This window comes from Mobula birostris, chromosome 11, assembly GCF_030028105.1.
Source record: "Mobula birostris isolate sMobBir1 chromosome 11, sMobBir1.hap1, whole genome shotgun sequence".
Taxonomy (NCBI): Eukaryota; Metazoa; Chordata; class Chondrichthyes; order Myliobatiformes; family Myliobatidae; genus Mobula; species Mobula birostris.
Genome location: NC_092380.1, coordinates 51,833,432 through 51,860,901, shown reverse-complemented (window position 1 = coordinate 51,860,901; position 27,470 = coordinate 51,833,432). Strand labels below are relative to the sequence as shown.

At 44.1% G+C, this 27,470-nt stretch overlaps 1 protein-coding gene across 2 annotated transcripts in view; it reads right to left on the bottom strand.

Annotated features, from left to right (window-relative positions):
* mdka (midkine a) overlaps positions 1-27,470 on the bottom strand; it is an 81,751-nt gene that overhangs the window by 5,654 nt on the left and 48,627 nt on the right. For both annotated transcript variants that reach the window (XM_072273113.1, XM_072273111.1), the window contains exon 2: positions 2,313-2,401. In XM_072273113.1, the coding sequence (XP_072129214.1) occupies positions 2,313-2,400 (88 nt within the window). In that variant the 5' untranslated portion in view covers position 2,401. The remainder of the gene's footprint in view (positions 1-2,312; positions 2,402-27,470) is intronic.

The following is a 27,470-nucleotide window of genomic DNA, read 5'->3' as shown; positions in this document are numbered from 1 at the left end:
GTTACTAAACCTAGTGGTTCAAAGCACCAAAAGGGCAGCCAAGACAACCACAATGTTTGTCAACAGGGAGACTGATGATCTTGGGCTCCACTCAGCTGTGTACACATTAGAAGGTGAACAAGAGCATTAAGAGATTTAGCAGGGTAAAAAATCTGAGAAAGAAATCACTGATCTGAAACATTAGATCTACTTTTCTCTGAGATGTGCTCAGTGTTTGTAGAGTTGCTTTTCTAATAGATCTACTGCATGTGTTTTCGATAATGAGGATAATTACCAGCTTTGGGAAATGTATTCTTCCAGATTTAAGACTCAAGAAGCTAACTCAGAATACATTGTGATGAGATTAAGATTCCAAAGGAAGATCAAACTACTGCATTTGATGAACTAGATTTCTAAAAGAAATGGAAGGAGGTTGAAGAGAAATTAACAGCAGCTTGCTAGTTTCCAAAATTCAAAGATTCAAAGTGCATTTATTATCAATGTATGTAGTATACAACCCTGAGATTTGTCTTCTCCACAGACAGCCACAAAACAAAGAAAACCATGGAACCCGTTCAAAGAAAAACATCAACCACCCCTGCATAAAAAAAATCTTGCAAACGGCATCAAAAAAAAGGAGTGAAGAACACTGAATATAAAGCACAAAATCAAAAGAGTCCAGGTATATTCAGTTCAGCTCAGTGTTCATTATCTGCAGGCCATGTGCTAAATAACAACAGAACCAGCAGTTGTTAAGGAATTACTTAGACTTTTGGAAATGGAGGTCCTTTCCTTTTGACATGAACACATTGATGGTGCCATGGTAGGTATTCTATGGCTGTATTTCTAAATATTTCCTGACGAAAGTTATTAAGCAAGCGTATGTCTTTGAGCATGCGATATTGGTAAACTGTTTCACTTCCACACAGAGCTAAGTAATTAATCTTAATATCTGTAGTAGTTCGAGGTGGCGCACCTCCACCTCCTCAAGGATAATGAGGGATGAGCAATAAATGCCAGACTTTTCAGTAATGTCCACATCTCATCAAGGAATTAACAATCATCGGAAGATGCAACTTTAAAGCATAGAAGAAGGCCGTTTAGCACATCATTCCATGCCTGTCAAAAATACAGAGCCATTTTGGTTACTGCATTTCCTGGTTCACTAAAACTATGTGAGATATGCTCTTCAACTGCTCATCCAAGTAAATTTTAAATGTGAAGAGGAATTTTCCCTCTATGATCCTTACAGCTAGTGAGGTCTGGACTCTTTGTGAAAATATTTTCTTCCTCAATTGTCTACAATCCTTCCATCAACTGATGTATATCTAAGTTTGCGAGATATTGACCTGATGGATGAACTTCTTCATTCATCATAGGAACACGTGTTTGCCTCATTCGGGCACAGATGGGATCATAAGACCACCAGCACAAGTGAGCTCCCTGGTGTCCCAGCTCAGAATACTGGATGACGGACAGCAGACTGCAGAGATAGTTAACTGCTGTCTCAAGTACAGGGACCAAGCCTCCAAGGGATATGGGATTTGCCATTTCCATGTTGCACTTCCAGAGCTACCAGCCACTACTTGTGGTTGCAACACCCAGGAGAAGCACTGGAGTAGGGGAAAAGGGACATCTTAGACAGCTGGAGGAATGAGATAGCCTGGCTTCAAATCTACCTCAATTCACCAAGGGTGTTTGGTGAAAATCTCAATTCCCGAAGGGTGTTTGGTTTTCTTATATATTATGTCTTGCATTGAACTGCTGCTGCTAAGTTAACAAATTTCACGACACATGCCGGTGATAATAAACCTGATTCTGATTCTGAAATGAGTACCCCGTTGATAAACACAAAATAATCTGCAGATGCTGGGGTCAAAGCAACACTCACAACATGCTGGAGGAACTCAGCAGGTTGGGCAGCATCCGTGGAAACAATCAGTCAACATTTCGGGCCGGAACCCTTCGTCAGGACTGAAGAGGGAAGGGGCAGAGGCCCTATAAAGAAGGTGGGGGGAGGGTGGGAAGGAGAAGGCTGGTAGGTTCCAGGTGAAAAACCAGTAAGGGGAAAGATAAAACTAAGATAAAGCACCCCATTGATAAAACTACCTACCTGCAATGGATGGATGCAAAAAAGAAACCATATTAAAATTTAGGGCACAGTTCCAGGTGTGGGGAGTGCAAAGATGCTCAGAACCAAATCCTAAGGGTCCACACTTTAAGACTTACCACGATCTTCAATTCACCTCAACAGTTTCTTCCAGACTGGGTTTTTGCTTGTGCCCTGCACTGACACAAGATAAAGCCCACTGATTCAGTCACGTTCCACTCACCTTTCTTGTTCCTGCCAGCCTCTGAGCTCCCTGCCATGAGGACAACCACCAGCACAAACACCAGCGAGAAAAGGACACGCGGCTGCATCCTGAAAAGAAACACAATAACCCTGGGTCATTTCCTCATTGTCTAGAGATACAAATCAATAGAGTCTATGTGGGAACAAAAAAGTTTGATCGGTCCAGAAAAGAGACGACATTGAGCAATGGGCTTACTTCTAAATACCATAAGGTCTGAATCTGAATCAATAATGACCTTTACACAGCCACCCAAACCAAAGGTTCCACATCAAAGCTTGCCATTTCACTTGCATGGGAACAATTCTGACTCAGTTCAAATAAAATTTGAGGTCTTGCAAACCTGCAAAGAGAGAAATAGTCCACAGATCTAATGAGATAATTTTGCCTGGATTGGAGATAGGAATAATCATGAAGAACACACAGTGATCAATAAGTGGACAAGTGCAGAGGACTACAGATAAAAGCAACAATTGCCTTTAAAAAGTCTTCGCGCATTCACTGTGCTGATTGTTTTGAGAGACCTGGGAACTATTGAACTACAAGGCATAGGAAGCAAGATCATTTCAAAGTCTGCCCATCTGAATCTTTGGACTGAAGCTGATCCAAAACGTGCTTTGCACACATGAAGGGCGTTTATTCAGTACAAGTTGCCAGTGGGCTTAATGAAGTATGCAACATCAATGCCAGGATTGCCCCAGCATGTCAGTCCTGAACAAGCCACCGTTGTTTACTAGGGTTCCAGGTGCACGATCAGTTGGCACCCGCCAGCCCTAGTTGGCTGATGAAAAGAGTAGATTATTTACCACGTTGTACTACAGTGTGCATCACTCCCTGTTCCCAGTGAAAAGCTTTAATCATTTAACCTTTGCCAGCTGGATGTCCCAAAGGCAGCAGACGGTCATTTTTTTGAAAACGAACATGTAGCATTCAATCACACTAACAAACAAGGGGACACCGACAATTTAGTTATTCAAGAAATCATAAGCACATGGGAAAGGTTGAAGGGGAGGAATAGAAAGGTGACTTCTCCTAACATTCATGATTAGCCCTGTAATTTGTCATTAATTATAAACTGATTGTTACAGTTCTTCCATTTCCAGCATGTCAATACAACAAAATACTTTGTGCAGAATCTCTTGTGTTAACAAAATATTCTGATGGCTGAAAAGTTTTGGGACACTCTGAAGTTGAGAAATCTAAATATGTGTTTGTTTTCTTTGCTTATGACAGGAAGAGGATATTGAGTTTACACTGGTTCTCGAAGCAGAACACTGTCATCAGCCCAATCCACCACTTACATCTCTGCAACACAAGTTGTCACATATGCCAAATAGCGTGGACTGATTCCCTTCCCACCGCAGCCAGTTCACAGCTTGCATGGCGTTTGGGATCGGGGAGGAAATGGAGTCAAGCCCACACAGTCACGCAGTGAGTGCTCAGAATCCACACACACAGCACAGGGAGTCAGAATCCAACCTGGGTCACGGGGTTTGAGACTTTCCCTTCTGCGTACCCTTTTCGCTGGAAAATAATAAATATTTGGCAAAGACTGAGAGGTTTGAGGCGGCACTGCAAAGCATCATCAGTACACACTGCTGATAGAGAGGGAGACAGCATTGGAGTTGTTCTATCAGAACTGTCAAAGTTTTAATGGGCATCTTGATCAGCAGGGTCCAGTGGACTGAAGTGTCTGTTTCTGTCCTCTATGGCTCTCTTGACTCTAATCACTATCCTGGGCTGGTATTAATTTACCAAGTGATAATATATTACCAATACACCCACACTCCAGTTATCTACACTACGTGCAATCCTAGCCCGAAACATCAACTGTCACTCTTTTTCATAGATGCTGCCTGACTTGCTGAGTTCCTCCAGCACTTTGTGTGTGTTACTTGGATTTTTTTCAGCCATCTGCTGATTTTCTCTTTGTTACGTAATCTACTGGATCAGTCCCACCTTAGTACAATTGGAAACAATTCCTTGGTGTTCTCATCTCCACCACCTCTGCCTCTCCTTCCTTCAAACAACTTTGTCACATTCTACATGCTTCACAGAAAGCTTGCAGCAAAATACTCAGCAGCTGTGACCTCTGATCTTTCACCTGTGAGTGGCTTCAGACCTCAGGCATGAAGGCATTTAGTACATGTTTAAACTAAGAACTCTGAAGTGGCTGAATAACTGGAATTTCAAGGCAGAAAGGCAAAGCCCATCACTAATATTGGACTGCTGGAGCTAGTGAGGTTGTAGCACTACTTCTGGGTTCAATGACTATCACTTTACAAGTACTATGCAATGTTTAACCTTTGGGACATATTTAATATTCAGTGCACAAGGTCAAATATAAGAGATGTTTAATGAGAATAGATCACCTTTCCGATAATGCTCATGTCTTCTGTGAAGCAAATGGCTATTAACTCTTGAAATGCTGACTGTAGTTCACAGTCACCCTGCTATAAGATGTGTTATCACATCAGTATTGAGATGCGTTGAACAGCTTTTAGTAAACTGTTCAATATCTGAGTGTGGAATATAAAACTTTATGTTCATTCTCTGTGTTGTTGAAGATCAGGTAAGCAATTTTATCTCCACGTTCTTGGCTGCCTTTGTGCCATTTGGTATATTCATTCCTCTGAATCAGAGATGAAACATGAATTAGAATCATAGATTTGTTGAATTAAGTATGAAATAGACCAAATTATAGAGGTCAGGGGTCAGCCATGACCTGACTGAAATCACAAGGTCTCATCATCCTTCTCAGAGAACTCTCGAAAATTCTATTAACTGTAATGGTGCGTGCGCGCACACACTCACTATTCACTGTGAGATTTTCCAACATCACCAACCCATTTCCCCTGAACCCATGCCACTGAATGTGCCAACTTTTTAGCTGTGTCCTCTGTTCCTTTTGAGATCTGTAACGTCCCACAAGCTCAAGTATAGCTTCACTTGTGTGCCTGCATTACTTTGCCCATGGAGTTCATAGTCACAGCTATTCTCAGAGTTCACTCAAATTCCACACTTAAGGGAAGTTGACTTTGTCTACTTTTCTCTTAGTGCACAGGAGCCTGAATAATTGACCGTGGGGAAGTGCACACAAGTGCTCAAATGCAGAGATTCTCTTTCCACTCATGCTGCCTGACATATGAGGTATTTCCAGCATTTTCTTCTTCTATTGCAGATTTAAAGAATCTGTTGATGCTTGATTTTCATGCAGAGTTTCATCAAGTCCTGGTGGAGACATCTCCAGGAATCGGTTGCCAGGAGTACCCAGCTAGGATTTCTGAAGGACCTCCATGCATCCCTGCAAAAATAGCATCCATTCTGTGAGTACTATTTCTCACCTCTGTCCAAGTCCCTCTAACCCCTGGGCAGCAATCTATCATCATTGCTATAGCCATTCATTCATTGGCAGCAACTGGAAAGATTATTATAATTGGAAAGATTATTTTTAGATGCCCCTTTAAGAGTGAGTTGGTGAGATGAGACTTGCTATGCTGCATTGTAGCAATGGCAAGAATTCACAATTCTATTGGAATCAATGTTAATTACAGCCCTGCAAATCAGGCACTGAGTTACTATTTGCTCTGTGGTCTGCTCTGGGTGGGGTCCGTTACACACTGGGCAACCTATAGTCTTCCATTTGTGCATCTGGTAACTTCCTCTGCTGTCTTTGCAGTGGGTTGCCCCCAAGTCCTCTGAAGAACGTAAAGCAAGGATTCTCGGCATTGCCTTCATCCCTGGCTTGGGAACTCCCACCGAGCTTCCTGAGCTTGGTCAGCACCAAGTCGTATTGCTGAAGGTTGAGCATGTGTGACCTCCAGCTGAGGGCCACAGGAGGGGACCTGGGCAGGTCCCTGGGCAGCGGCAGCAGCATTGCAGCAGATGGATGAGAAGTGGCATGTGATACCGCAGTTGGCCAGGTTGATGGGGAACAGCAGCTGGAGGATTCCAGTGGCACGCCGTGAGCCACCAAGCCTTTGTTTACCACTTTTCCTACCTTACCCGTCAGCTCCCAACGTCTCATATCACTCTCACAGCTCCCATTTAGCCATCTTGCCTCCTCACCTGGATTCACCCACCAACTGCCAGATTGTGCTCCTCCCCTTTATTCTAGCTTCTGCCCCCTTCCTTTCCAGTCCCAATGAAGAGTTTTGGCCCAAATCATTATGTGCTCTTTTCCCTCCACAGATGCTACCTGACCATAGAGTTCCTACAGAGTTTTCTTTTTACAGTCATAGAGAAGTACAGAAGTATACCTTTCGGGCCAACTAGTCCATGCCAAAATCATTTAAACTGCCTACTCCCATCGACCTGCACCGGGACCATAGCCTCTGTATCCCTACCATCCATGTACCTATCCAAACTTCTCTTAAGTATTGAAATTGAGCTCACATGCATCACTTGCACTGGCAGCTCGTTCCACACTCTCACCACCCTCAGAATGAAGAAGTTCCCCCTCATGTTCCCCTTAAACTTTTCACCTTCCATCATTAACCCATGACCTCTAGTTGTAGTCCCATCTAATCTCAGTGGAAAAAGCCTTCTTGCATTAACCCAGTCTACCAATAAAGGCCCACCAGTGCCTTTACTTCCAGAGAAAGCTAAAGAAATTTGGCCTGTCCCCTAAAACCCTAACTAATGTTTATAGATGCACAGTAGAAAGCATTCTTCCAGAGTGCATCACAACCTGATATGGAGGTTGTCCTGTCCAAGACTGGAAGAAGCTGCAGAAGATTGTGAGCACAGCTCAGCATATCACACAAACCAATCTTCCATCCGTGGACTCCCTTTACACCATACGCTGTCAGAGCAGTGCTACCAGGATAATCAAGGACACAACCCACCCAGCCAACACACTTTTCGTCCCTGTTCCCTCCAGGAGAAGGCTCAGGAGCTTGAAGACTCGTACGGCCAGATTTGGGAACAGCTTCTTTCCAACTGTGATAAGACTGCTGAACGGATCCTGACCTGGATCTGGGCCGTACCCTCCAAATATCCGAACCTGCCTCCGGTTTTTTTGCACTACCTTATTTTCCCTTTTCTATTTTCTATTTATGATTTATAATTTAAATTTTTACTATATTTACTATTGATTTGTACTTCAGGGAGTGCGAAGCGCAGAATCAAATATTGTGGTGATGATTGTATCAATTGTTTGGCGACAATAAAGTATACCCCTCATAATTTTGTATCCCTCTATTAAATGTCCTCTCAATCTTCTCCGTTCTAAGGAATAAAGTCCTAACCTATTCAATCTTTTGTTTATAACTCAGGTCCTCCAGTCCCAGCAACATCCTTGTAAAGTTTCGTGTATTGCTCCATCTGTAGTCTGTCTTATATTGCCGTGTAAGTTACATTGATTGTGGGAAAGGATTGAGCAGGTGTCTGTGTGAACTGCAGCCAATCCGAAGGGTGGTACAGCCAGCAGAACTACTTCAAGACAGTCCCGGGGATCAAGTTCAACCCCACTTCTAGCACTCTGGGGAAGCTTGCACACTCTCCCTGTGACCATATGGATTCCTCCTACATCCTCAAAATATGTGGGTTTGTGGTTTGATTGCCTTCTGCAAATTGTTCCTCGTCACAGGAATTATCATTAAACTGGCATTGCTGTTAATGGGTTCCTGAGGGCTGGCACATTATTAGGCGGATGGAAGGCCTGTGTCTGTACTATATACTTATGGGAGGAGAAGATGGCGGCGTGACGCAGCGAGCGCAGCCTCTCTGGCAAATGATATCTGTATTTGTTAAGTAGGATGCCGTGCACAATCCTGATTTGATGGAGACAAACGTGAGAAGCACAGAGAAACATCTGAAGAAACTTCTGAAATGCCCGCTTCGCTGCCGCTGCTACTGTGCAATCAAGAATCTCCGGAGGGGAAGGCCCCGAATCTTTGGCTTTGCCTGTGGCTCGGCGGCTGGAGCCGGGGTCGAAGCCCTCGGCAGAGATGGTGCTTGGTGCGCGGTGTCAGAGGGCTGGTCGGAGGCTCAAAGTTTTCGGACGGACTCAAGAGTCGGCTGTGGTCGGGTGCTTCCAGGTTGCTGCATTGGTGAGTTTGCGGCACTGGAGGTTCACAGCAGGGAGAGTTTCTTCCTTCTACTGTCTGCGTGAGATGATGAGGCTGTCGGGACTTTGAGACTTGTTTTTACCGTGCCCATGGTCTGTTCTTTATCAAATTACAGTATTGCTTTGCACTGTTGTAAATATTTGTTATAATTACGTGTTTTTTGTCAGTTTTTTAGTCTTGGTCTGTCTTGTGTTTCTGTGATATCATACTGGAGGAACATTGTATCATTTCTTAATGCATGCATTACTAAATGACAATAAAAGAGGACTGCATGTCCTCATAATCTAATCTAATATAGGGCAGGGTGGTTGTCACCTTCTTAAACCAACAGTCAACTTGGAATGCAGAGCTGTGGTCATGACCTGTGTGAAACATAAGCCTGGCGACACTGTTTGATAGGATGTTTAAGAAGGCATATGGAATGCTTACCTTTAATAGTAGAGGCAGTGAGTTCAAAAGTCAGTAAGAGCTTTATAAAACTCATGTTACTCCAGACCACATCTGGAGTGTTACATACTGTTCCAGTTGCCCCATTATAGGAAGGATACTGAGGTTTTAGAGAGGGTACAGAAGAGGTTTACCAGGATGCTGCCTGCATTAGAGGGCATGTGTTCTAATGAGAGGCTGGACAAATTTGGATGGTTTTCACTGTAGCTGTGGAGTCTGAGGGGGATTTCTGGTCGAGGTTCATAAGCTTATGAGAGGCCTGGATGGAGCAGAAGCTAGCACCTTTTTCCCAGGCTTGAAATGTCTAACTCGAGAGACATGCGTTGAAGGTAAGTGCAAAGGAGAAGTGAGGGGCAAGTTTTTTCACACAGAGAGTGGTGGGTGCCTGGAATGTACTGCCCAGGGTGGTGGCAGAGGCAGATACTTGAGGGACTTTTAAGAGATGGGCACATGAACGTGAGGGAAATCAAAGGTTATGGACATTTCATGTAGGTAGAAGGGACTAGTTTAGTTGGCCATTTGATGACTAATTTAATTGGCTCAGCACAATACTGTGAGCCACAGGGCCTGTTTTTGTGCTAGGTTCTATCTACTGTTTGCCTGTGTGTCCCATATGGACTGATGTTCCAACACTTGTGTATCTGGGACCCTGATACATGTTACAGAGCAGAGATAAGGTATAATCACAGCCACAAGTATCTCCCTGAGGCAGGAGAGCAGTCATCAGAAAACAGCTGGGACAGATGGCTTCAAGGCATGGGTTTAAATGAAGTGTCTGTTGCTTTTTTAAAAACTTTCTGCGAGCAAAACACAACATCGCCTTCACACCTTCGTTATTATTTATTGGAACTGAGGCTCAGAAAACATTTATGCTGTAAAATATGGCAGAAGTAAGGGAGCAACACACAAGATACTGGAACTCAGTGGGTCAGGCAGCATCTGTGGAGGGAAATGGACAGTTAACACTTTGGGTCAAGGTTCTTCATCAGGTATGAATAATAGAGGGGAGATTAGCCGATATAAAAAGCTGGAGGGAAAAGGTGAAGCAAGAGTATGCAAGTGGTAGGTGGGTTCGGGTCAGGAGGGGTGATTTGCAAATGGAGGAGGGGAAAGTGAAAATGGTGCTAGACGATGGGAAGTGGTGAATGGAAGCATCAAAGGGCTTTTAGATGATGGAATCTTACAGGAGAGGGGGGAGGAGCATAGAATCAAGTGAGGGAGGTGGGAAGGGAAAATGGGAACCGTGAGGGGTGGGTGGGAAGGGGAACCAGTGTGAAGTGGAAAGAGTATAGATAGAGGATCATGGGGGCTGGGTCAGGTGAAGGAAGGACTGGGTAGGTGAGGAGGAGAGAGAGGAAGCAGGTTACTAGATGTTGGAGAAATTAATGCTCATGCCATTGGGCCAAGACTACCGGAATACGAGATGCTGCTAGCTGAAGGAACTAGGTTCAATCGTGACCTCTGGTGCTCCCGCTGTGGAGTCTGCATGTTCTCCCTGTGACTGCATGCGTTTCCACTGGGTGCTCGCATCTCCTCCCACATCCCAAAAGACACGAGTGCTGCTTGTCCACTGCAAGTCGCTCCTAGTGTGCAGGTGAGTGATCGAACCTGGACTGAGACGACAAGAATGTGCAGGGAGTAAAAACTGGGGTCAATCCAGGGTCAGTGTGGTTGATGGTCAGTGCAGATTTGGTGGGCTGAAGAGCCCCTTTCTATATGGTATCTGTCTATGTCTCTATGACGTAGCGATGTGCACTCTAAAGTATACAGCATTAGAATGTAGGAGTTGTGGGATTGGCTTAGTGGTCTCACGAATAGTAGTGAATGCTGGAAACAAAAAATCAGACACTAAACTGATCATGCACATTCAGGAATCATGAGGAAGACCATCACATTGCCTCTGGCTATTATTCCCATTTAAACAAGTGATTTTCATGCTTTCTGACAGAAACTGTTTGTACAGTGGATCCTGGTTAATTGGGCCATTGGTTAATCAGGGCAGACACTTAATCGGGACAACTCTTAAAGAACAAAAACTAATTGAGAAAATAGCCAGGATGACCTTCATTTATCTGGGACACTGTGCCACTTTATTGGAACAGGAGACTGTTGCCAAATAGTTTCCAACTAGTGTTGGCTGCGTGCACTTGTGCGGCTGTTAGACACTACACTGTGCTTAGAGCGAACAGCTTTTAAATACTGTCTGTTGTGTGTGCTTGTGTTCAAAAAACAGTGATTTTTGTCACTGATAGTAATAAGCAGTAAGACAATACAGAAATGTTTTGCTCACTGCAGTTTCAGGCATTCAGGCTTGGAGAATGCCAGAAACGGCTGGGAGTGAAAATGAAATGCTTTCACTACTTCAACAAGTTAAGGAATATGAAGAATTTAAAGGTATCAACAATCAATTTGAATGTTACAATGAAAATGAAGATTTGGAGGATGCAATGGTCAAAAGCATTGTATGAAGGCATTACATTTTCTGCACTAGGTATATAATCTGATTTTGTTCATATACAGTCAATCAAAAGGACGTGGCAAATGCACTGGATGAATTCCTCCATTGACAACTATGAGGAACTAATGCACAGTTTTATAGTACTGCAGTAGATTGGTAGTGTTCTGATTTGTTTTATTTTTCATTTAAATACATAAGTTTTTACTCAGTTCAACAGTAGTTTGTCTTTTTTTAATACCTTTTTGAACTATTTCTATGAAACTTCAACTAATTGCGGTAGCCACTTAATTGGGCCAAAATGTATTGATCCTGATGTGTCCCAATTAACTGGAATCCACTGTATATTAATTGATTGGTGATCAAAAACAATCTATTCACTTTCAAATAACCCTGCCTCCCAACAACTAAAAATTAATGAGGTGTCACTGGGATGTAATACTTAAGACCAGCACTCAAAATTCCACATGAAGCAATGGATGTCCTGTGGGATGAACAGAAAATACTGGAAAGGATTGTCAGAATGATAAGCCCTCCATGCATTGCATGTATCCTGTACCAAACTGTACTTACTACTCACTTCTCCTTAATGTAATTATGCCACGTGCCAATAACTGGTTTGCTGATGCTCTCACAGCTTATCACGAATCAGAGTGCGCAGAGTGTATATTGTATACATTTCTCTGACATTAAACGTACTTATTGAACATCCCAATTTCTGACCTTGTGTTGAAAGGGACGTCAGTGATGGCACATCGAAAGATGGTTGGGCTCTGGACACCACCCTGAGGAGTTCCAGCAGAGTTCTGGACAGATAGAATTTACTTCCAACGGCCACAACCACCTCCCTCCATGGAAATGATGAACCCAAACACTGGGGGACACAAGAGGCTGCAGACGTTGGATTATGAGGCAAAGGAATAAATACCAGACAAACTCACTGGATCAGGCAGCAGGTTGGAAGTGGACAGTCAATATTTCAAGTAAAGGCCCTTGAGATGGACAATCCACAGTACAGTGTTTACTCCTTAATGCTCATGATGTCAGTCTTACCAAGACTCTTTAAAGTCACACTTGGTCAAAGAATGCACTAATATCAACTAGAGCCACTTTAATCCCACCTCAAGAATCCATGTCTATGGTCCACACTTGGACCTGGGCTGTGATGAGGTTTGGGAATTACTGGTGAATTATCGCTCCTGTTAAAGCACTGTCAATATCACCTTCCACCATTCACTGCTGATTGAGGTTAGACTGTTTGGGGTATACTAGGCAAAGTACATTTTTCTTGCTTCTTGTAAACAGGACATGACCTGGGTAATTTTCAATGGCATTATAATTATTTTGTAACAGTTTGGCTAGCTCTAGACTACAGGTCTTTGGAACTATAGATGGGGTGTTGTCAGGTCCGGGAGTCTCTGAATATTGCATCCTATATTCTCAACTGTTTCCTGATTCTTTGAAGAAGCGAGTGAGAGAGCGACGTATTTGTAGTGTGGAAGCCATTAGGAAAAAATAAGACTCATTGGGAGTGCGTTTTGTTTGAGCCAATAAAAAGAAGTGAGGTGTAAGCCAAGCAAACATAGTGGGAGTGTCCATTGTTGAGGTCAGCCAGTGTTAGAGTGATCAGGCTTTGGCTCGACAGGCTTCAGTGAGAATAGGCAGAGGATAAGGATGCGGAATCATTTGCTATCGTTTGTCCTTGATTGTGGAACTTGGGCTTGGGCTTGTTGGAGCCAAAGGTTTAACAAGCTTGAGAAGAAGCTGTATAAGTGACCTAGGTTAGTGAAAAACCCAAATGTTTCAGAGATAAGGCACAAGTAAGAACAGGTAAGCTTTTTTATTGCTTGTAAATCCTAAATCCTTGAGCTTGTCACACCCAAAGTGCAGGCCTCAGACAGTAGATGCCCACTGGAAGTAAGGGAAATCAGCAGACAATGCCAAGTTCCCCTGTGTCCATTCCCCTCAGCAACAAGTATACCCCTATGGATGCTGCTGCTGGGGGGGTGATGGTGACGGTGATATATCAGGTCACAGCGGCAGCAGCCAAGCCAGTAAGCCAGTGGCACTGTGGCTGGCTCTGAAGGTCATCAGGGAAAGGTAAAGTCAGGCAGAGCGACTGTGATAGGACACCCGTTGGGCGATGGACAGGAGATTCTATGGCCGTGAAGAAGACCCAGGATGATGTGCTGCCTTGCGGGCGCTAGGGTCCAGGGTGTCTTGGAACTGCTGCAAAATATGCTCTAGAGGAAGGGCGAGCAGCCAGGGGTCGTGCTACCATTAGCAGCAATGACATAGGGAGAAAGGGGGAAGAGGTCCTGTGCTGAAAGTATAGGGAGTTAGGAAAGAGGCTGAAGAGCAGGACTCCAAGGTAGTAATCTCTGGATTACTGTCAGTGCCATGTGCTAGTCAGCACAGGAATAGGGTGATAGTAGAGATGAATGAGTGGCTCAGGAACTGGAGCAGGGGACAGGGTTTCAGGTTCCTTGATCATTGGACTCTCTTCTGGTGACCTGTACAACAAGGATGGGTTGCACCTGAACTGGAGGGGAACCAATACCCTGGCCACAAGGTTCACTAGTACTACTTGACAGGGATTAATCTAGTTTGGCAGGCGGAAGGGAACCAGAGCACCAGGTCAGAAAATGGAAGGATGGAGAGGAAGACGACAAGGGGAAATTGACATTGGGTGACAAGGAATCAGCTAAGGCGTGAAACAACTATTTTGTGTCGGTCTTCACAGTGGAGGACATATCTAATGTGCCAAAGAAGGATGTTATGGATGAAATGGGAGGTGAGGACCTTGATAAGATCACTGTCATTAAAGAGATAGTAATGAGCAAACTAGAGGGCCTGAAGGTAGATAAGTCCCCTGGTCATGATGGGCTGCATCCCAGGGTGCTGAAGGAATTGGAGGAGGTTATAGTAGATGCATTGGTGATCATTTATCAAAACTCTCTAGACTCTGGGCAGGTCCTGATGGATTGGAAGACAGCAAATGTCACGCCACTTTTTAAAAAAGAATGTAGGCAAAAGACGGGCAATTGTAGGCCAGTTACTTTAACATCCGTAATCAGGAAAATACTTGAAGTTGTCATTAAGGAAGAAATAGCGAAACATCTAGAAAGAAGTGGTTCCATTAGACAGACGCAGCATGGAATCAGAAAGGGTACGTCCTGTTTGACAAACTTACTGGAGTTCTTTGAGGACATAATGAGTGCAGTGGATAGAGGGGAACAGGTGGATGTTGTATACTTGGATTTCCAGAAGGCGTTCAAGTAGGTGCTGCACAAGAGACTTATAAATAAGATACGGATGCATGGAGTCGGAGGAAGTGCATTGGCATGGATAGTGGATTGGTTAACCAAAAGAAGGCAGAGAGTTGGTGTAAATGAGTGTTTCTCCGGTTGGCAGTCAGTGGTGAGTGGGGTATCGCAGGGATCAGTGCTGGGCCTGCAGCCGTTTACCATTCACATTGATGATTTGGAAGAGGGGACTGAGTGGAGCGTAGTAAAATTTGCTGATGACACTAAACTGAGTGGAAAAGCAAATTGTACAGAGGATGTGGAGAGTCTGCAGAGGGATATAGATAGGTTAAGTGAGTGGACCAAGGTCTGGCAAATGGAATACAACATTGGTAAATGGAGATCATCCACTTTGGAAGGAATAATAGAAGAGCAGGTAATTATTTAAATGGTGAAAGATTGCAGCATGCTATTGTGCAAAGGGACTTGGGAGTGCTTGTTCATGAATCGCAAAAAGTTGGCTTGCAGATACAACAGGTTACTTAGAAGGCAAACGGAATATTGGCCTTCATTGCTAGAGGGGTTGAATTCAAGAACAGGGAGGTCATCCTGCAACTATACAGGGTACTGGTGAGGCCGCACCTGGAGCACTGGGTGCAGTTCTGGTCTCCATACTTGAGGAAGGATATACTGGCTTTGGAGGCAGTGCAGAGGAGGTTCACCAGGTTGATTCCAGGGATGGAAGGGTTAAACCTATGAGGCAAGATTGAGTTGACAGGGACTATACTCTCAGGAGTTCAGAAGAATGAGAGGGGATCTTATAGAAACACACAAAATTTTGAAAGGGATAGATAAAACAGAAGTAAGAAAGTTGTTTCCATTGGTAGGTGAGACTAGAGCTAGGGAACATTGCCTTAAGATTCAGGGGAGAAGATTTAGTATGGAGATGAGGACAAACTGTTTTTCTCAGAGAGTGGTGAATCTGTGGAATTCTCTGCCCAGGGAAGCAGTTGAGGCTTCTTCACTAAATATATCTAAGATACAGTTAGATAGGTTTTTACATAGTAATGGAATGAAGGGTTATTAGATTAGATTAGATTATAAGGACACACATATGGGGAAAAGGCAGGTAGATGGAACTGAGATTACGGACAGATCAGCCATGATCTTATTGAATGGCGGGGCAGGCTCGATGGGCCGGATGGCCTACTCCTGCTCCTATTTCTTATATTCTTATGTTCTTATGAAGGTAGATAGTAGGCCCAGTAAAAACAAGCAGAAGCAAAATGACAGTTACAATAAGACAGATAATTTGAAGTGCTTGTATTTTAATGGTAGGAGTATTTTGAGCAAAGTTGATGAACTTAAGAGCATGGATCAGTACATGGAACTGTGATATTGTGGCCATTACAGAGACTTGGTTGAGAGAGGGTCAGGAATAGGTGTTCAATGTCCAGGGTTTCAATGTTTTAGAAAAGATAGAGAGGGAGGTAAAATGGGGCGGGGTGAGGAATTACAGGGTCAATATCACATCTGCACGCAGAGGGGACATAATGGAGGGCTCATCCACTGCGTCTTTATAGGTAGAACTCAAGAATAGGAAGGGTGCAATCACTCTTATAGGATTGCACTACAAACCCCCAATTGCAACCAGGACATTGAGGACAGGTACGCAGGTAGACTGATGTAAAGTGTAAAAGCAATAGAGTGGTTGTCTTGGGGCACTTCAAATTCCCTAATATAAACCGGGACCTACTTTGCACAAGAGGTTTAGATGGGGCAGAATTTGTTAGGTGCATCCAGGAGAGCTTCTTACATCAATATGTAGATAGTCCAACAAAGGAGAGGCTGTACTGGATATGGAGTTGAGAAATGAGCCTGGCAAGGTGACAAACCCTTCACTGGGTGAGCAGCTAGGGAACAGTGACCAGAACTTCTTAAATTTTAAGATAGCTATAAAAAGGTTAAGTATGGACAATCCAGGAGTATGTTAAACTGAAACAGGGCAAATTATGATAATATTGGCAGGAACTGAGAAGAGTTCACATTTTTGGACAAGTCCACATCCAACATCTGGACAGTGTTTAAAGACCAACTGCACAGAGTGCAGGGCAGTTATGTTCCAGTCAGAAGGAAGGACAAGGATGGCAAGGTAAGATAACCTTGGATTCGAGGGAGGTGATGTATTTAGTCAAGAAAGAAAAAAGAGAAGTATGTAAAGTTTAAGAAGCTAGAATCAAACAGGGCCATTGAACATTATAAAAAAAAGCCAGAAAAGAACTCAAGAAGGGAACTAGGAAAGCCAGGAGTGGCCATGAAATTTCCTTGGCAAGTAGGATTAAAGAGGATCCCAAGGCATTCTATATATAAATCAGGAGCAGGAGGATAACTAGGGAGTGGGTGGGACCACTCAAGGATAAAGGGGAGAACATTTGCAGTCTTCCACACATCCTTCATGTGTCTGTCAGTGAGCCACTCCTGGTGACAGAAATCGAGCCTTCCACCCAGCCTAGCCACCATGCTCACTACCTTCTGAGCTGTGGAGTAACACTGATTCCTCAGCTCAGGGAACAGGTGGCCATCAAGAGATTTCCTTGCCCTTATGCGATCTGATTTCACGAAACTCCGTGGGTCTCAAGTCAATGCTGAGGACTTCTGAGGCTGCTCCCCCTTGTGGATCTTACCTACCAGTGGGGTAGGAGGTACCTTGGGATTGTAATGGGGTGTCCATTATGTTGTCTGTAAGGTATAATGCTGAGAATACTACCACCATGACAAGGGGTAGTCACCGGCACTTGTAATAGTGGAGATAGATGAATGGACACTATTCCATGAAATTCTAATATTTTATGTTCGGAGCTCAATCGGCCAATGAAAGTCAGTGAAGAATTAAGGACCCTGATGTAGCTTCTGATAAAGTATGGCAACAGCTGGGATATCTTGAGGCATGGATACCATACTTGCTACAGTCTCTTCCTTCAGTTAGTCCTGACGGAGGGTCTTGGCCTGCAACGTCGACTGTACCTCTTCCTACAGATGCTGCCTGGCCTGTTGTGTTCACCAGCAACTTTGATGTGGTTTGCTACAGATAACCTACTTTAATCCAATCATGATTGGACGTCAGTCCTGGTCCCAAAACCTCACTGTAGGAGCTCCTCGGGTCAGTATCCTTAAGACCATAAAACAAAGGAGCAGAATTAGGCCATTTGGCCCATCAGATCTGCTCTGCCATTTCATCATGGCTAATGCATTTCCCTGTCAGATACAGTATCCGGCCTTCTCCCCATAACCCTTCATGCCCTGACTAATCAGGAATATATCAATCTCTTTTAAATATACCCAATGACTTGGCCTTCACAGCCACCTGTGGCAATGAATTCCACAGATTAACCATTCTCTGGCTAACGAAATTCCTATTCATCTTGGTTCTAAATGGATGCCCCTCTATTCTAAAGCTGTGTCCTCTGGTATTAAGACTCACACCCCACCACAGGAAACATCCTCTCCACATCCATTTATTTGAGGCTTTCAACATTTGATAGGTTCCAATGATATCAACCCTTATTCTTCTGAATTCCAGTGAGTACAGGCCCAGAGCTGTCAAACATTCCTCATATGATCAGCCTTTCCATCCCAGAATCATTTTTGTGAACCTCCTTTAAACCCTCTCCAATGTCAGCACATCCCTTCTTAGATAAGTAGCCCCAAACTGCTCGCAATACTCCAAGTGGGCCATCATCAGTGCCTTATAAAACTTCAGCATTACATCCTTGATTTTATATTCTAGTCTTCGAAATGAATGCTAACATCACATTTGCCTTTTTCACCACTGACACAACTTGTAAGTTAACCTTTTTTGGAATCCTGCACGAGGACTCCCAAGTCCCTTTGCATCCCAGGTTTTGATGTTTCTCTCCATTTTGAAAATAGTCTATACTTTTATTTCTTCTACCAAAGTTCAGGACCATCACCTGCCGACACCTGCCACTTCTTTGCCTATTCTCCTAATCTGCCTAATTCCTTCTGTAGTCTTGCTGTTTCCTCAACACTACCTGCCCCTCCACCTATCTTTGTATCATCTGCAAACTTGGCCACAAAGCCATCAATCCCATCATCCAAATCATTGACATATAACAAAAAAAGAAATTGTCCCAACACATACCCCTGTGGAATGCCACTTTTATGTTAGCTTTGACTTCCCTTGTCAGCCACGGACGTATTGTCCTGCTTTTAGTATACTTCTTCTTTGAGATATATTTATCCTGTGCCTTTGAATTGCTTCCAGAAACTCCAGCCACTGCTACTCTGCCATCAACCCTTCTGCTGTCCCCTTCTAATCAATTCTGGCTAACTAGTCTCTCAGCCCTCTGTAATTCCCTTTACTCCACTGTAACACTGATACTTCTGATTTTAGCTTCTCAAGTTGCAGGGTGAATTCTATCATATTATGATCACTGGCTTCTAAGCTCTCCTTACCTTATATTTTCTAATCAATTCCGGTTCATTGCACAATATCCAGTCCAGAATATCTGATCCCTTAGTGGGCTCAACCATGAGCTGTTCTATAAAGGAATTTTAAAGGCATTCTACAAATTTCCCTCTTAGGATCCAGCACTAACCCGATTTCCCCAATCAATTTGCATATTGAAACCCACCCCTTCCCCCCCCCCCGACTATCGTAACATTGCCCGTTTGACATGCCTTTTCTATCTTCTGTTGTAATTTGTAGCCCATGTCCTGGCTGCTGTTCGGAGGCCGGTATGTAACTCCCATCAATGTATTTTACCCTTGCAGTTTCTTAGCTCTACCCACAACACAGCTGTGTGGTGAAAAAGGCCACACAGCTGAGGAAGTTTGGTATGGGCCCCCAAATCCTAAGAACTTTCTATAGGGGCACAATTGAGAGCATCCTGTTTGGCTGCATCACTGTCTGGTATGGGAACTGTACTTCCCTTAATTGCAGGATTCTGCAGAGAGTGGTGCGGACAGCCTACTACATCTGTAGTTCCCACTATTCAGGACACTTACAATGACAGGTCTGAAAAAAGGGCTCGAAAGAACATTGGGGACCCGAGTCACCCCAACCACAATCTATTCCAGCTGCTACCATCCGGGAAACAGTACCATACCATAAAAGCCAGGACTAACAGGTTCCGACAACACACATAAACGTTGTTGGTGAACGCAGCAGGCCAGGCAGCATCTCTAGGAAGAGGTACAGTCGACGTTTCGGGCCGAGACCCTTCGTCAGGACTAACTGAAAGAAGAGCTAGTAAGAGATTTGGAAGGGGGAGGGGGAGGGGGAGGGGGAGGGGGAGGGGGAGATCCAAAGTGATAGGAGAAGACAGGAGGGGGAGGGATGGAGCCAAGAGCTGGACAGTTGATTGACAAAGGGGATATGAGAGGATCATGGAACAGGAGGCCCTAGGGAGAGAGAAAAGGGGGAGGTGGGGAAAACCCAGAGGATGGACAAGGGGTATAGTGAGAGGGACTGAGGGAGAAAAAGGAGAGAGAGAAAAAGAATGTGTGTATATAAATAAATAACAGATGGGGTGCGAGGGAGAGGTGGGGCATTAGTGGAAGTTTGAGAAGTCAATGTTCATGCCATCATGTTGGAGGCTACCCAGACAGAATATAAGGTGTTGTTCCTCCAATCTGAGTGTGGCTTCATCTTTACAGTAGAGGAGGCCGTGGATAGACATATCAGAATGGGAATGGGGCGTGGAATTAAAATGTGTGGCCACTGGGAGATCCTGCTTTCTCTGGCGGACAGAGCATAGGTGTTCAGCGAAACGATCTCGCAGTCTGTGTCAGGTCTTGCCAATATATAGAAGGCCACATCAGGAGCACCGGACGCAGTATATCACCCCAGCCAACTCACAGGTGAAGTGTGGCCTCCCCTGGAAGGACTGTCTGGGGCCCTGAATGGTGGTGAGGGAGGAAGTGTAAGGGCATGTGTAGCACTTGTTAACAGGTTCCGAGACAGCTTCTTCCACCAGGCCATCAGACTGATTAACTCACACTGATTTGAGTGTATTTCTACGTTACATTGACTGTTCTATTTATAATAAATTATTATAAATTACTATGATTGCACATTGCACATTTAGACAGAGGGGCAGCGTAAATATTTTTACTCCTTGTGTATGTGAAGGATGTAAGTAATAAAGTCAATTCAATTCAATTCAATGATTCTGTCTCTTCCAATCCTATGTCACCTCTTTCTAAGGACTTGATTTCATTTTTTACCAACAGAGCCATGCTCTGTTAAGCTCCCAGCTATGATCTTCATTCAGCAGGATTCAGTGATGCCCACATCATACATGCCAATCTGTACCTTATTCTGTATACTGCATGCATTCAAATATAACAACTTCTGTCCTATGTTCATCACCCTTTTCAATTTTGTCCCCTTCTTACATTGCAATTCATCCCACCGACAGCAATTTTGCCCTAGCATCAGCCTGCCCTAGCTAACAATCTCACTATACAGTCTCACTATACGCCATCCTCAGCCCTAACACTCTGTTTCCCATCCCCTTGCCAAATTAGTTTAATTCCTCCCGAACAGCTCTAGCAAACCGGCCTGCAAGGATATTGGTCCCCCTTGGGTTCAGGTGTAACCATCCCTTTTGCACTGGTCGCACCTTTCCCAGAAGTGGCCCCAATAATCCAGAAATCTGCTCCCTACATCAGTGCTTCAGCCTCGCATTTATCTGCCAAATGCTCCTATTCTTACGCTCACTGGCAGCAACCCAGAGAGTACTACCCTGGAGGTCCCGCTTTTCTGCTTTCTACCTAGCTCCCTAAAATCTCTCTTCAGGAACTCCTCATCTTTCCTACCTATATCTTTGATGCCACTATCTACCAAGACTTCTGGCTGCTCACAATCTCCCTTTAGAATACCGTGGACCCAAGCCACGATGTCCCTGATCCTGGCACCTGGGATGCAACATGCCTTCTGGCGTCATAGACCAAATTTTCTTCAGTGGCTTCATTAAAGCCTTTATTTCCTCCATGAAGTCAGAACTGGGGACTTCCTACTATGATTGCAAATAGAGCAGTCCATGCATGCATCTGGCAAGATCTGGACTGTGTTCAGGTATGGGCTGAGAAGTGGCAACTAATACATGTGACACAAAAGTAACAGTCCATGAATACTTCCAGCCTACCCTTGATGCTTAGTGACGTTACCATTGCAGAGTTCCACACAATTAATATTCTGGGGGGAGGGTTGCCTTTGACTCAAAACTCACCTCAACCAGCTACTGAAGTATTGTGGCTATGAGATCAGGTCTGAGGCTAGGTATCCTAAAGCAGGTGAAACCACCTATAAGGTCCAAGACGGCAACATGGGGGAATACTCTCCACTTACATGGATGAGTGTAGCTCCAATAGCTCTTAAGATCCTGACATCCCCCAGGACAAAGCAGTGCACTTAATTGGTACCCTATTTACCACTCTTAATATGCACTGGAGTTACTTTCCTTAGCTGTACCAACAGAAACTCTCCAGACCACAGCCTCCACTACAATAGACAAGTGCATTATGTTCAGCATCCCCTCTCAAATTGCTCACCATCTTGTATTGCCACCCCTTCCTCACAGACGGAACTCCCCACTCAACAGCAGTGTAGAAGTTCCTTCCCCAAAAAGTTTGCAGCAGTTCAAAAAGGTGGCTCTCCAACACCATCCTAGGGTCAATGAACACTGGCCCGTCAGTGACATCCAGATCAAAACAAATTATGGAAGAGGAAATCACGGCAGTAAATCTTTTAAACCTACTCACTCTTCTCATCTATGATAGTCAACCCTAATTCTCTAATCTCTGCCACCAAGAAAGACAAAGGCAGCTTCTGAGGACTCCACATTTTTTCCCTTGTATATCTATTTTAATTGACCAAGAAGAGGGAACTAATAGGCAACCCATCCACATCCACTCACAACCCCTCAACCCCCGACAGATGTACGGTAGCTATACCTTCTACAGGATGTACTGCAGCAGCTCATCAAGACTCCTTAGACAAAACCTTCAAACTCACAACCTCCACCAGCTGAAAGGACAAGGAAACTTCCTGCTGAAAGTTGCTCTCCGAGCCGTAAACTATCCTGACTTGGAAACACATCACAGTTCCTTCACTGTCACTGGGTCAAAGTCATTGGGAACTCCCAATGCATTGCGGGATCACACTCACCTGAAGTGGTTCAAGAAGGCAGCTCACCACTACCCTCCCGAGGGCAATTGGAGATGGGTAATCAAATACTGCCTCAGCCTATCTGAAACCCACATGCCTTGAATGAATGAAATAGATGTCTTCTGCTTAGCACTGGAATTAGTTCCAGAGAGAGGTTAGAGACTTCATATCAAAAGGATGCACAGATATCCAACATAAGGCGAAGAACTAGTGTATGCAAACACCACACAGAACATCATCTGGGGAAAATCGAAGTAATGCAGTCCTACTATTTTACTCAGCAGAGGAGAAGAGTGATCCCAGCCATCTGCAAAGTCATGGTGCGTAAGATGATGACAGGCATTGATCGTGTGGATAGTCAGAGGCTTTTTCCCAGGGCTGAAATGGCTGCCACAAGAGGGCACAGTTTTAAGGTGTTTGGAAGCAGGTACAGAGGAGATGTCAGGGGTAAGTTTTTTACACAGAGAGTGGTGAGTGCGTGGAACGGACTGCTGGCAACGGTGGTGTACGCGGATACAATACGGTCTTTTAAGAGACTTTTGGATAAGTACATGGAGCTTAGTAAAATAGAGGGCTATGGGTAACCCTAGTAATTTCTAAGGTAGGGACATGTTCAGCACAACTTTGTGGGCCGAAGGGCCTGTATTGTGCTGTAGGTTTTCTATGTTTCTATGACACATCACTGAGCATACAATATGACAGCTGCTACCAGCTGTGGGCAGAAGGTTAGAGCCCTTGCAATAAGAAAACTAAAAAGACTCTGCATCCATCAACAACGCGTGTGTGTGTGCTTAACTGAGTGTGCTTAAGACTTTGAGGTACAGAATACCACAATGAGCAATAAGCATTCTCATTCAACACTGGCAGAGAGATAATCAAATGGGAAAGTCAACAAGGGTACATTGTGACCAATTTATTCAATTGTTATTGAGCCAATGGCAGAGAAACTGGAGATAATTAATCTATACTCTATAAAAAATCTAGTTATTGAATAAAGACAAGTTGATTTGCTACTTTGCAAAAAAGATTTAAAACAGCTGGCTGACACACAGCACCTCTCATACAAGGTGTAATTCATGTGGAGACATTAGCATGTCTGTCGTCCACCTCACTGAGATGCTGCCCTCACTTCACTTCCAAGAAAGAAGGCAAATGCAGCTGGAGTAACTGCAGTCAGGTCTCCCTGTTGCCTGTCTACACTGGGAGAGTCATTGAGTCATAGTCACATCAAGGAAACAAGCCCTTTGACCCACCAAGTGTGCACCAACCATCGACCACCCATTTTTATATTAACACATTGTGTCCTCCACTGTCCCCTATTTGCCAGCAACTTCTCTGCCCCATGAATCACTTTCGATCCCCCAACTCACTGACAACCCAGAAATAGCCAAATAACCTATCAACCTGCACACCTTAACATCACCTCTTTGAACAGGAAGGTACAGCAGCACCTCCACTTCCTAAGAATATTGAGGCAAGTAAGGCTCCTCCCCCCCCACTCATCTTAACTGCATTTTACAGGAGCAGCATTGAGAACATCCTGAGAAGTTACATCTCCATCTGGTATGGGAGCAGTTGAGCATCAGACCAGAAGTCTGAAGCTGTAAGAACAGCTGAGAGGATCATAGGATCATTACCATCCCTTGGGAACATTTATCAGGAGCGGCCATATGCAGGGCCTTTGGTATTATTAAGGATCCCACTCATCTATTCAGCATCCTCTTTGACTTTCTGCCTTCAGGCAGATACATAAAAACAAGAACGGTCAGGATGAGAAAGAGTTTCTCCCCCAGGCCATTAGGCTTCTGAACTCTCTGTTGCATCGTATTTGAAGTGTCACTGGTTAATCTGTTCCGTACCCTAAAATATTTAATATTAATATATTCTGGTTTGTTACTTATGTGTGATTCATCTGTAGATGTTATCCTTACCTCCTTAAGTTATCATGTGTTATGTGTATTACTGTGCTTTAAACCCGGGTTTGGAGAAACGTTGTCTTATTTCTTTATACATTATATGGTTATATACGTTATATGCATGTGTATAGTAAATGACAATAAACTTGACTTGACTTAATGTGGGAGGAAAGCAGAGCACCCAAATGAAGTCCAGGTAGTAACAGGGAGAACGTGCAAAGTCCACATGCATCAAGCTTGGCAAATAGTGTGGCTTTTCCCACCTATTATGCTGTCACGCATTCAACACTGGAAGTTGGGATCAAATCCAGTTGCGGGAGTTATGATGCAGCAGGCCTGCTAGATACACTACTGAGTCACCCACCAACTTGAATCTATATAGCACCTCTAACGTAGCAAATTGCTTTGTAAGAAGAATATCAAAGACAGTCGCAAGGTGAGCATTAATCCAAGCAATCACATTTTATTAAGACTGGCTATCTCCACACAACTCAACCCTCCCCTCAGCTTACCCACTGTAAACATGTGCTCCAGGCCCTTGTTTACAGACCTGACCTTTCCAAAACTCTCCTTCCAAACCATGTTGCCCCTTTCTCACTGCTACCAAGTCCCTTCTGCCATCATTGACCTTTATAGGTTCCTGAAGAGACCATACGCTGACTCAAGATCCTTCTTTACAAATCCCTCTGGATCCCTTAGTTCCATCACCTTCACAAGTTCTATACTTCCACCTTTGATCTTTGGTTCAGCACCAGTGTCAGTGGTCCTGCCTGCCTACCAAGGTCCTCAGCTCTGGGATTCCAGCTAACATTGGAAATTCAGCCTGAAGTCTATTAATGATGTCACTTATCTCATCTTAGTGCCCTCCTCAACTGCCAACCCACCCCTCACACCTTCCAGTGGCTGAAGAGTTGCTTCCCAAATCAGTGTGGATTCTATCCACCTAGACGTAGAGTAAGGATAATATTCTCCTTGCAAGAGCACCAAGAGGAAAGCAGGGTATTCCATCAACCACTCAGAGTTTTTTTGACCTCAGAAATCTTTGCTCAATTCCATAAGACTGGCACTGCTTCTCCAACTTTCTTGCCACAGAAATTTAACCCTGTCTTACTTATATTTCATGACAGCTGGCAGTGATCTTAACAAAGAAGTTATAACTGACCCAGTTCCAGTGCAGACAGGTGTCATTACCCCACCATCTTTCTCAATATTTCATGTTGTGCCACAGGTTGTGCCTCACCTCCAGCAACCATCTTACTACCAATAACACAGAATTTCAGAGGAAACCCCATGGGCCAGGCTGCATTTGTGGAGGGGAATGAGCAGTCGATGTTACTGGTCAAGACTGAAAGGCAGAGGGGAGGGAACCAGTATAAAATGGTGGAGGGAAGAGGTGGAGCAAAAGCTGGCAGGTGATAGGTGGATTCAGGTGAGAAGGGTGGATCCACCTATCACCTGCAAGCTCATGTTTGCCCCTTCACCTTTTTGTACTGGCTACTTCCCCTCTGTCTTTCAGTACTGATAAAGTCTCTAAATCCACAGATGCTGCCTTCCTCCAGCATCTCGTATGTTGTTCCATATTCCAATATCTGTAGTCTCTTGCATCTCCAGCCTTCTTGTTAGGGTAGAGGTCACCTACAGGACAAATGCAAAGCCATTCCAGGACCAAGACCACATTAACTCTAGTCATCAAGCAGCAGTGCTCAGACAATGTTTACTGATCCTGGCTCATTCATTGAGGGAGACAAGATAATAGTTCTTCCATTTAAACCTGCGAAGCAAAAGTCCTCTACCAACTTGACCCCATGTTATAACATCATCCTCTGACAATCATGGTCTCCTTCAAGCCACAGGAATGTGGGCTATTTCTCACATCTCGCCAGTCACATCTTAGCAAAGACAGACATCAGTGGAAGAAGTCACCATCATCTTCAAGGTGCCAGCACAGACTTTGAACAAAAAGTTTGAAGATGCATACCTCCTCAAAACCCAACACTGAGCATGTTGGGTCTATTCAAATCCCAGCTTAAACTACATTATCTACTTCCCAGGCTCCTCGCTTGACTTGCACTTCCTGCCCCATCTGTGACATTGTCCACAGATCCCATACTGACCTCATTAGCCTCATCTGACCCTGAGAGAATGCCAACAAAGAGATGCTAGTGACACTTCACCTAGTTACAGCTCACATTTGAAACAACTTAACCTGGTCATGAAACAGAAGAGTAAGTAAGCAGGGACAATAGAAGTGAGGAAGTGATTTCAAAAGGATTCCAGCAACAAGAATCTCTGACACAATGGATTGAGCCACTTTGGAGGGAGGAAAGAAACTGCTGATGTTTTGGGCAAAAACCTTTCGTCACGATATATGCTGAGATTGGTTTTATTCTGGCCTGAAATACCAACAAATTCTTGACCCTCTGAGTTTTTCCAGCAGATTGCTTGATGCTCCAGATCTCAGCACCTACAGTCTCTCGTGTCTCTAAGAAACCCTGACAATGGGCAGCTGAACAAATACGTAAATGTTGTTTGCCTTGGTTCAGCTGGGACTTGAGGCCAAGGGTTGTGATTGTATTGACTTGACTGGTATTTACTCTCTGAACAACCTCAAAGAATAGATTAATTTAAAACCATCTCATTGACATTTATAGGTTGTTGTTGGAACTAAACAAAGTTGAGTAAACCAACATTTAGAAACACCCGAGCACACTTCAAAGTATTTCATTTGGCTGTAAAACATCATGTAAGCAAGCAAGGATGGTGCTATAGAAATGCAAATCCTTTCCTTTGAGTTTGATATATTGTCAAGTTG